Source organism: Centruroides sculpturatus, unplaced genomic scaffold (assembly GCF_000671375.1).
Source record: "Centruroides sculpturatus isolate CEXI.00-Female unplaced genomic scaffold, Cexi_2.0 scaffold1021, whole genome shotgun sequence".
Taxonomy (NCBI): Eukaryota; Metazoa; Arthropoda; class Arachnida; order Scorpiones; family Buthidae; genus Centruroides; species Centruroides sculpturatus.
Genome location: NW_019385361.1, coordinates 275,691 through 287,919, shown reverse-complemented (window position 1 = coordinate 287,919; position 12,229 = coordinate 275,691). Strand labels below are relative to the sequence as shown.

General features: G+C 25.2%; 1 protein-coding gene across 1 annotated transcript in view; it reads right to left on the bottom strand.

Annotated features, from left to right (window-relative positions):
* Positions 1-12,229, bottom strand: part of LOC111638108 (metabotropic glutamate receptor-like) — a 91,248-nt gene that overhangs the window by 25,051 nt on the left and 53,968 nt on the right. Inside the window, exon 2 of the mRNA XM_023383750.1 lies at positions 4,371-4,525. Coding sequence (XP_023239518.1) covers positions 4,371-4,525 — 155 coding nt within the window. The remainder of the gene's footprint in view (positions 1-4,370; positions 4,526-12,229) is intronic.

The following is a 12,229-nucleotide window of genomic DNA, read 5'->3' as shown; positions in this document are numbered from 1 at the left end:
ATGTTATATATATATATATATATATATAAACATTAACATAGAAAAATGAATTATTATATATAGTAAAATCCAAAATTTTTAATTGTTTAAAATATCGTAAAAGCACCATTTAAAATTCTAAGTACTTTAAAGCAAATTTCATTAATATACGAGAATTTTTGGTAGCATTTCTACAATTTTTTGTAATTTAAATGGTTATTTTAAAATAGTTCTATTTAATATTTTAAATTTATTTTGTTATAATAGTTTTATAATAAATAAACATTTATAATAAAAAATGGTTTACTGTATGTTTAATTAAATATAAGAAAAAGATTTTCTTGTCCATCATTTATTATTTTGCTGAGTGATGTATTATTCCGTACAATAAATAATTTTTGACTTGTTTGTCTCACGAACATCTGTGTATAAATAAGAAGATGTCGTATATTCCATCTTGTTCAACATCCAAAAATTATCATATTATACTTCATCCTGAAAATGTTTTCGTATTTTCCGAACATATTTTTTAAATAAAAACTTTTAGGTTCTGTAAGATACATACAGATATATATTTTTACACTTATCTTTTAATAAATGTTGCTAAATAATATAACTTACTAATAAGGTTCGGTTTTATTTTTGCTAATCTTTGATATCATACGAATCTACAGATTGAGTACAAAATGAATATAGTATTTTATACAATTATAATCTTTAATTCAAAAATTAAAGCAGAGATTATTACATGTTTGTTATTTAATATGTTTAAAATAACCGAAAAATTAATTCCTAAAGAAAAATACTTTTTTTATTCTTTAACCAACCGTTTTTGTAATTGTTACTCAATGCATATATTATAAATTTTTACGCTATCGATTTCTTATTAAGTTTGATAAGACGTACAGTACATTCTACTTTCATTCGAGATTAATTCACATTTTATTTTTTCATTCTTTATATAAATTCCTTTGCTCTCTTATTTGAATAACGGTAAAAAATAAATAAATAATTCATACAAAAAATTCAATTTATATATATATTATATTTCAATTAATTTAATATATACTTTTTCTCTAAAGGAAACTATAGTATTTCCCTGAATAAAATATGAGACCTATGTGTTGGGTCTAGAATGTACAGTACCAGTATATCACATTTCCGCCGTAGCTAAGCTAAAAAAGCTTACGAAGTTTCAAATTAACTTAATGCTGTAATTGAATTAATTGTATTGATTATAGCTGTAAAAAACAATCTTGTTTTTGAAGTTTTTAGAATTAATTTATAACCGTATTTTAATGAAATTTGTGAATTATTATATTATTTATTATTGAAATTATTGAAATTATATTTTATTAATACAATTTAAACTGTTTTACCTTTTATTGTAAGTTAATATTATCTATTATCTAACAGCATTTTAACAAATAAATGATCTTTCTTATTATAAGTAATTAAATATAGTTTTCCAATCCTGTTCACTTCCATCCAGAGAAATCAGTCTGATGTGTCCATTTTAATGGTAAATAAGTTCAAACAATGTCTTCAGAAAAAAAGTCCAATTTCCAAAATAATTTTCTCCTTTTCTCATCGTGCTTGTTTCATTGTGATGTGCAATGTAACCTTTCATCTGACTCCAGACTAACTGAATTGGGTTAAGTTTTGCATATATGTAGTGATAGACGTAAAACAATTCGACCTGCTATTTTAACCATGTCATTGACACGATAACTTTAAAGACTTCACAATAACTCAGCTTCTCTATTTTCACTATCTTCAGCATTCACTATTGTTCTGGATGCCATTCTATTCCTTTCCCAGTTAACCAATTAGGCGTTTTTATTTTCTCCACAAATTTGTAAAAAGATTGTTGGAGCAAACGATAGGAACCCCGTATTATTTATAACTAGAGAAGAACCATATGGAATGTGCACACTAGACGTCTTAATCTATTCTTCGAAGCAGCATCCATTTATTTCCTTATGACATTTTCTGATGCTCCATTACAAATCCATTTTCGTTGCCTGCATGATCACAGATTAAGCAATTACCACGACATCTGGAATCTTTAATTGAATAGACAACACACAAATAAATTTATTTTGATAAAATATCACAGTACTGTCTTTCTAACATTTGGAAATCGTATGATCAATGTTAATGAATGTCATCTAGATATTAAATATTCTTCTTTTGTTGTTGGTGATGATGACAGATTATTCTCAAGTAACCCCATGAGACTACGTTCGGTAATTTTTGAAGTTTCGATTCTGATTTTAACAATAAACACAAATTCTATTTCCTTCAATTAAGTACGCAAAATTAACTTATACTGTATTTGGCAAATTGTAATTGTCGTATATTTCACAGAAAATGGTTTTAATCGCGAGAGATTAATTTATAAAAAAAATAAAATCGATAAATTGTGTTTCTAACGGCCTTGCAGAGACATCACATTTCGTATCGAGTTTTTCTTTATGCAAAGTTTCCTTTTAATCTGAGACCTCTATCTTTCCACTTGTGCATCACCATTCTTTCTTCACAGAAAAATTTCATTAATTGACAAATCAGCTAGAACCGAAGTCTGCTGTGCTGCCTCTTCAACTGACATATATGGGTTTTGTTCTGCAACTTAGCATGTAAATTAAGAAGTATTTCTTTGACTTATTCTCATAAGCGTTGTTTTTCTTATTAGTTTTTAAATAGCATTGAGGTAATTTGCTTGATACAGTTCGCAGCATCCGCCATTTTGAAGAATATCAAATAGAAATTCAAAAATAGAACAAAGTTGCATAACATAGAAACTTTGAAATAAAATAATTTACCATTTCTGTTTTGAATATAACGTCATGCATGGGACCTTCAAGACGAATTTTTCCCTTAAGAGTTTCAAATTTTAATGGACGATTTTCATATACCACATTCTTTGTTCACAAAATATTGAAAGTTTTAAGGTACGTTTTAAGTATGTCGCTCCGCTCTTTGCATGACATTTTTTGAAGATATGAAGTGTGTTTGAGTCTGAATGAAGATCACTTGCGTATTGTTATCTTCAGAACATAAACGAAAAATTATTCTACTTGAAACCTTATAGTTAACGGGTATTTAAAAGTTAAAACCGTTAACTTTTAAATACCCGTTAATATTGATATAATGACCCGTTTTTCTGCCGGATCTTACATTTTCAATTTTTCGTAAATTAATTCAATGAACGATTTTTAAAAATTAGATCACAAAGATTTATATAATTAAATTGTAAAGTATAAATTAAAAAATAACAATAAAAGTTTTAATTAATATTGCATGGATAACTTAAATTTTTCTTAGATTTTTAATTAATTTATAGAATTTTGAAATAATGTTTTTTTTCTAATATAAATAAATTAATATAGTATTTTTACACATTTAAAAAATCACATCGATTTTCCAGATTTTAAAATATTTTCCTTATCCGCAGAAATATTCTGACATGAAATATTAATAGTTTTATTCTCTCTATCGACATATCAATTACTTTAATTGTAATATATTAATGCTTGCAAATCTATTAAATTATTTTAAAATAAATCTACAGACTAATGATTACTTTCTTCAACTTCAGTTATACACCATAATAAAAAAGCAATATTTATTAGAATTTTTGATGTTTGTTAACGCTTTTACATAAATTTTAAAAATGGTCGTTTATATTAAAATTGACGGGAATACTATTTCCTGCCAAACATTTTAACTACGTGGTTCGCTTATAAACTATACTATTATCAATGATTTTAAGTTATTCGCAATAATATTAAACTGTAACTTATTTAAATTCATGTCACGAACATTATAAACTTTTCTCGAAAAAGATGATAAGAAATAAATAACTTATTTATGATATTAATATATATATAATCTAATAAATAAATAATCAATTCAAGTAGCATTTATAATAGTAAAAAATGTTTTGTTGTTTCCTATTATTAATTAAAAAATAGCCAATGTACGATTTTAATATTATACGAGGATAGTATTTCAAAACATATTTAATAAAGTACAGCACGTAATGTTGAACAAAACCTCATTATTGATGAGAATACTGTATAAAATAATGAACTAGAGCGTTCACTAATAACGATCATCTAACATAAATACTAACTACTGTTGTTAGTTATAAATATTAGATACTTGACGCTTATAATATGACCACGAGAACATTTTAATTAGGCTAAGATGACCTTAAATTAGCAACCTTTTTAGATAATCTACATTGTCCAAAATCATAACTATTTTATATTTGCCTCAAAAGTTTACAATGTTTTACTTATCAAAATACGTTAAAGCCTAATGAATTCTAATGCTAAGAAAGAAGATAAAAATACTTAATAGTGAAGATTAAAAAATAAGCTTACTTGCGGTATCTTGAAAAGTCGCAAGAGATTAGCCACTTGTATTGATGTTACACTGCTAGCAGCACCTAATACTCCACTCACGATTTTCTGCTTGATACTTGGACTCGATCCATCCGGACATCGATAGGTTCCTTCGTCCAGATTATTAATATAGCCTAGAATTTATTAAACGATAAAAATAGTTAGTTGCGTTGCATTTAAGTAAATTTAAATTCATTAATCCATCGAGTATATTTATAATTTAACTCGTAACTATAAAGATATTCTATTGTTAAATTCTATTGGGACTTTTAAACTACAAACGAATAAATTATTATTTAATGGCATGTTAAAATTACAATAACTTGTAGGAAAAAACATAATTAATGTTAATTATAGAATGTAATTTTATCATGACAACCACTAATACGAATAAATCATTGTTCTTTTATATTTATCGAAAGCAACTACGAGTTATCAAGTTGCATAATTTATTATTCTCTTTGAAATTGGCAATAGGAATATCGTATTTTTAAAACCTTCAAATCTGAACAAGTTATGTATATTTATACATATACCATTGTTTTGATATAACAATATTCAATACAATAAAAAAGAAATTTCGCTATCATCGGTTATCAAATTTCTTGATATAATTGAATCTCAAATATTCACACAACGTCACATATGTTTGTTTAGTTTACTCTAAAATTATTAAATTCAAAATAAAATTTCAGATATTTTTCTATTGTTTTTTTAAAGACATTATATATAAACTTGACAATATTTTATATAATTAGATTTGATATTCGTAAAATTTTCCACAAAATATTCATTAAAATTAATTTTAATATTTAAAAAGTGAAAGTAAATTTTTATCATCCTCTCTCACTTCAAAATCAAATGAATTTGTAAACATATGACAAAATATAATTTCTTTAGCTATATAAATAAAATCTAAAGTGTACAGTACTTACTTATTTTATTCATATCTAACTCAATTATTTTTTTTTCAACATTACTCAACTCTTATTTTCTTATAACTGTAATTTTTTGTAGGCATATAACTTAGATATTTATGCAAATATAAACATCAAAACCCGATTGTCAAATTATTATAATTTATTAATTAATATACCTGATATAATTCGGCCATCGTTTGCCTTTTATATTTAAGTGTATATAATTTTAAATATATTTAGGAAAAAACAATAGTGATTAAAATGCATATTATCTGTTATATTCATTATTTAAAATATATCAGTAGCTAATACCCAAAGAAGATAAAAGATACGATAGCCTTTGACCTAGGAGATTTATTTTTTATTAATCGTAGGTGATTGCATGTGATCTATGTTTATTGATTGTGTTTACTGATCCTCTGTTCACTAATCAATCACCCTGATTGATTAAAGTAAATGAAGCATTATCACGTTACAGACTATAACTGGCCACAGTTACTCCATTTATATTTCCTGATTTAAAAATGAGACCGTTGAGCATAAGGGCAGGATAGGGATGACGTCTTGATTCATTCTATTTATAATAAATTTTGGATTTCGACCAGGTTAGATATGACGACTTTCTTCTGTCGATACTGAACATTTGATAAATTTCATTGATGGTTTATACGCTTCGTTAATCATTTGTCATAAATCATATCTACCAAAGCCTCAAAAAGGAATTGATTATAAATACTGTGTACAGTACATTGTTATATCAAACTTCGTAGTATTCGAGATAATACTTTCAAAAATGAAATTGAAAATAGAATAATAAAGAGCAGAAATGCAAACAAAATACAGTATGTTCTTTTTAGATATTTGTTTTACTTTTCTAAAGATCCAAGAAATGTTTATTCTGTATTTTTATAACGTCAAAAATATAACTGTTATGTCAGATAAAGAAAATTGAATAGAAAAAGTTATTTTATTTCGATAAACCAGGAAGACAGATATAAAATTAAGTTTAGTATTTGTTTTCATAAAACGATTTTACTGATCAACTGTAACTAAGAAGAGATCTTCTATAAAACGCTATATATAACAAAATTAATAGTAAGATTATTCGGACAGTCAACGTTAACTTATTCAATTTGTATTTATAGGATTAATGTTTTCTTTGATACTTGTACAGTACATTCTACAAATGCTCCTATTAATTATTTATTGTTAATGTTACGAAATTTAAATAAATTTTAATAATATTTTTTCTTTATGCATTCACTATAGATTGATAAATGAGTCTATAGAGATTATAATAATTGACATAGTCTTCATATATTTTAATCTACTGAAGTAACGGAATACGTAGAATAATAAACGAATAATTTGTAATATAAAAAGCTGACTTAAAATTTAAACATTTAGTTCTTTCCTCAAATAAAAATACTATAAAATGTTATATAAAAAAATTATTTAAATGTTCTTGCATTTGTACCTAATTAATTTAATCTATATTTTGTTGATAAATTCTTAGAAAATTTTATTACCGTACAAGAATTTTCATTATTTATTTATAAATTGCGTAGTTTTTCAATTTAAATTCATGTCAATTGAATTTAAGATAATTTTATTATTTAACAAAATTCTGAGACTTGAAATTTATATATAATTTTATTCCAAGATATCGCTACAAATTCAAAGTTCGGTTCTAACGGTTAATAAATTATTATGTCATTTAAAACGTCACAATATTTATAAAGCACATTTTACCCTGATAATTTTTTATGCCGTCAGTATGGAAAAATAGTGTTTATGGACTCGACAGTAAAGTTAACAGATCACTTTCTGAAAAACTGTTTATCTCAACAGCTCTCAACAGGCTAATAATGCTGAATTAATGTTTATGATTAGATGCTAATATTTATATTTTTATGTTTAAAATTATTTTAAGCTTCAGATAACATTGATTTAAAATTATCATGCCCGTAAAACAGGTATAGTAATTTTAACATATAATTGTATTTTATCATTACGATAGATGCAGAGATGGAATGATTGGTAAAATGAATGTTGTGGTTAACCTTTGAGAGAACTGAGTAATAAAATAGTAAATGATTTGAAAAGCAAAATTCAATCGATGACATATTACGCTTTCGGTCTGTAACTTTGTTATGACATGATTTTCGATGAAAAGTTTCAAAGAAATCTATTCTATATTAAAAGTAAGTAACGACGAACAACTTTATAATTGGAAAAAGTAGTTCAATTAGAAAACATTAAAAATCTAACATTGTTAAGTATAGGTTATTTTTATCATAGTTATTAACCTGATTTTTTTCAAGTGTATAAGTTAAATTTAAACTGAAAATAAAACAATTTGTTACATTACCTTATCGACTAAGACTTTTCATTGAAATGTTAATAATAAGAGTTAAAAATGAGAATTTGATTCTCATTTTTAACTCATTTTATCATAACTCATTTAATTTTACAGAAAATTATATAAAATAATCAAGTCTTAAAATTACGTAAAATTAAAAATAATATCAAAATTACGTAATTGTATTGTAAATTTTTTTTTTTATAATATAATTAGGTGATTTTGATACAATAATCCGATTCCATCGTTTTAAATTAATTTCTATATATTTAAGAATAATAATTTTATATAAAAATAATTATTCAAAAAATTTTATTAAGTCTTCTGTACATAAAAAAAATACTTATTTTAAAATCATAATGAACATTTTATTGTCATGGGAAAAAATAGAAACGGAGGCAGGAAATAGTTGAATCATACGAAATTCTTAAACGAGTGAGTGAAGCTCGCTTTTATTTTATGTAAAAAAATTTAAAGCTTATTAAGAAGTTTTATATAAATGACTTACGTTATCGTGGGAAAATGTGAGTTAATCGCAAATTGCCTTAACATAGAGAAATTAATAAGAAACGAATGTAAAGAATGTTAAAAACCATATCTGACTAAATTTAATAAAATAAAATTAATGTATGAAAAAGTAAGTTGATAATAATAAGGTAACGAGGGACAATACACAATAAACAAAATGTGGATATAATCACGTAAAGCTTAAAAACGGAGTAAGTTAGTTTCAAAATACAGTAACAATGATGACAACTCATTTGTAAAATTAAAAATGCGTTATTAAGTATATCTTACATGTTTCATAATGTAATGTATTTAAAATATTAGAACGTACTATGAAAATTTAGAATGTAGCCTATAAAATATAATTTAAATAAAATTAAAGAAAAACATTCTATATATGTGTGTGTATATCAAAGGAATCGAAATCAATTTCTTCCAAATAAAATTTCATCAAATATAATTTAAAATGCCTTGAACATTAGAAGAATAACTCATAAGAAAGCATTGATTAAATTTATCTTCTAGTTTATCTGAATAATATATTACTAAAATGAAAAAAAAAAAACACACACACACAGATATATTAACGATTTTCGTATCAAATATCGTTTATTTATATTTTTTGATTTTTCAGAATAAATCAATACTAGAAAGAGGTAATACTGACAGTGTGTTTTTTGTCGCTTCTTATCCATATTTAAAACGAATCACTCCTTTTCTTTAATTGAAAGTATATGTCAAAATACAGTAGAATCCCGATTATCCGAGAACTTCTAAGTGAATTTCTTATACTATACCTCATAAAAGAAAGCTTAAAACGGTAAGACATGTTACAAAACGGTCTATTCCTGTTATTTTTTTCATTTAACAATGAAAGACCAATTATTCATATTAAAATGTAACTACACTAATATACGTTTTAATTCTTAAAACTGTATCATACGTACAAATATCCCTCGCACAACGCGGCACTTCTACATCACGGTTTCGCTTTAATACGGTTCGAAATTTGGGGATATCTCCCGTATAACACTGTTTCCGGTTTAGCTTTAACACGGTTTGGGAAACTTTCCGTACAAAAATTGACAATTTTTAAGTGCAAATTCCGTTATTCGATAATTTTTTATTCAAGTTAGCACGCATAGTGTCTCAAATTTCCCCACGGATTTTAGAATGTTGAAATTTCTAATTCATTTTGTGTCTTTCGTCAGGATTACTTTAATGAAAACTGATAGTACAAGTTTTTCCTTCCTTGTCCTAGCTTTCCTGTCAACGGGTGTCGTTGTCGTTGCTTTTAGACTTTAGCTTCTAAGATTGTCTCTGTGTTTTGTTTTATAGATTAATCTTTGTATTTATCAATAGTAAAGTTCATGTAATCATGTTTGGTTAAAAAAAAGTTTAATAGCACTTACCTATAGGTAAGTAAGCATTCGTAAAAATGACGAACGAAATAGGGCGGTATCTCGGTACTCGAACAATGCAGTATTCGAACACATACTCTGGAAAAAATTTGCGACACTCGACTTAACAAACGCGACCAGCTAGAACAAATTTTTAATTAATAAGTCGTTTTTATTTTGTCATCTATAAAATTTTTATGATAGAAATAAAAATAAATAAAGACGTTGTTGATATTTCTGATCAAGATAAAAAAAAACTCGGACGATAAGGATACTTTGTGAAAAGAAAACGCCCTCGTTTACTTAAAATTAATATTAAAGCATAATACATTACTTTTAATTGTGATTGTTAGTTAATTATTGATTGTAAATAAATTATTGATTGCTTTAATAAACATTTCTCTTGGAAACAAAAATAATAGTATACTTTTGCTAACTTTTGGAACCTAACCCCATGTTTTGCATTAGTCCTTTGTTTTCTATAGCAAGGATTTGCCTAACACGAAACTTTTTCAGTACGTTACTACCGTGTTATACAAAGGATACCTGTATATTACCTGTAAAACAAATAATGTAAGAAATGTTTTATTCACGATTAAATTCACTAAGGTATAAGATTAGCAAAAATTTTAAGTCCGAAATGGTTGTCATCGTAATAATTTATGGCAACCATTTCAACAGTTTTTAAATTGCTAATTTAAAGATATTGCTAATGAAAAGTAAAATATTTTTTAAACTTACAAATTTTAAAATACAAGAACAGAAATTTATTCGTCTAGACATACAAATGATATATAAATACTGTATTATAAATTAAAAATTGCTATTACTACTAATATGAAATTTTGGTGGTTTGTATTTGTAGTAGTAACTTATTTATATTTGTCAGTTATTTGAGAAATTTTTACTTCCAATTATTTTTTTCTTTTGTGTGAAAGAGATAAGAGATGAAAAGAATAGTCTATTATTACGAACAGAACAAACAAGCGAAAAGTCATGAGATATAATCAAAATTTATTATTTTTTTCCACTGGGACTTTATACTTTATTACAACGTCCCAATAACGAAAATTAAGTAGAAAATTTAATGGAACGTTCCTTCTTGTATTTAGAAAATTGTTAGTTTTTCATCATCTAGTTTTCTAAAGTTTCATTATAACGTGCTCAAAATAAACTCGCGAAAGATTTGTTAATAAAAACAATACAAAATAGTTTAATGCTCTTCATATTTTAATAAATGTCAATAAAAAAATATTTAATTTATTAAAATATTCTATTATAAAGAAATAAATAACAATTTGGAACAAAAGGAACTTTTCAAATAAACTAAACTTTCCTTATCCGATTGAATTTTATTATTGTTACGAATGTATTGTTAAAGAGAGCAGCAACTTCGTGCTGTTGTATTGCCTAGTAGCCTCAATAATTAATAAATAAATGTAGTTTTGCAGTTTTAAATTTATTTATTTATTCACACAATGTTTTGCACTAAAAATAATTGCATTTCAAATCAACATACGTTTATTTTATAAAATTACTTTATCTTTCCTAGTCACTAAGTTATGCGAGAAATACCCCAATGAAATTAAGCATTGAATTTTATTTAAATAACTATATTCAAAAGTCCAATTCTTCTAGAAAAGTTAGACATGGTTTTTACTGTCTCGGCTCTGTTATATATAACAGAGAGAAAGTATAGCGATCGGTCAAAAAAAGATCCCCCCAAGAGTTGGGCTCAGACATCTTGAAACGTCCAGAAATAAAAAAAGAAAGATTTTTTTCTGTATGCATGGATGCTAGCGGTTGTGGGTGACAGTATTTTGTTCACTCTTTTGAAAGCTTAATAACTCCTGCGCTCTTTGTCGAAAATTTCTGAAATTTTAAAGAAACTTTTGTTTATTAGGGAGATTGATGCTATTAAATTTGGTGGTTAAATATTTGAGATAGAGGAAATCGGGTGTCATATCTCGAATAGAATCGGACTTAATGACGACTTTCTTGTTATTAGCATTTACAATATTTTTATCAAAGACATCCCTATCCTAAAATTAAGCTTTTTGCTATTTTATAATAAATAAAATCATAGAAAGTGTTTTAAATAAAATATCCTATCATAACAGATAATGCCACACGCAGTTTTAAATGTTACTGGGAAAGTTAAGAAACTCGTTTGTGGATTATTTTCCTATTGATGTCTCTTGAAAGGCATACACTCCCTATTTTATAATCATCTATTTCTAAAGCTTATGTTAAGCTTTTCATATATAAAAACAAAATTATTGCATTAAAAAAAATTACATGTAAACTCTTGCAGCTTCATCAATTAAACTTTTAGACTGATTTCACATCTTCCATTAGAAAAATTTTTGTGAGATCCTTCCATTGTCAAATATGGACTTTATAATAATATTTTCCTTCAATTGTTTTTTAATTCCATTTGTTTTTAAAAAATAACATTTTTGTGTTAAAACATGTATTTGCACTGTTACATTTTAATTAGGAAAATAATTTGTTACGCCAAAATCACAAATAAAGAAATTAATTAGAGTAACTTTTAAAATTCTAATTAAATTTTTGTTTATTCTTTTAATTTATAATAAAATATATATATTTTATTATAATGACATCTTCTAAGTCAATGTTTTTCAA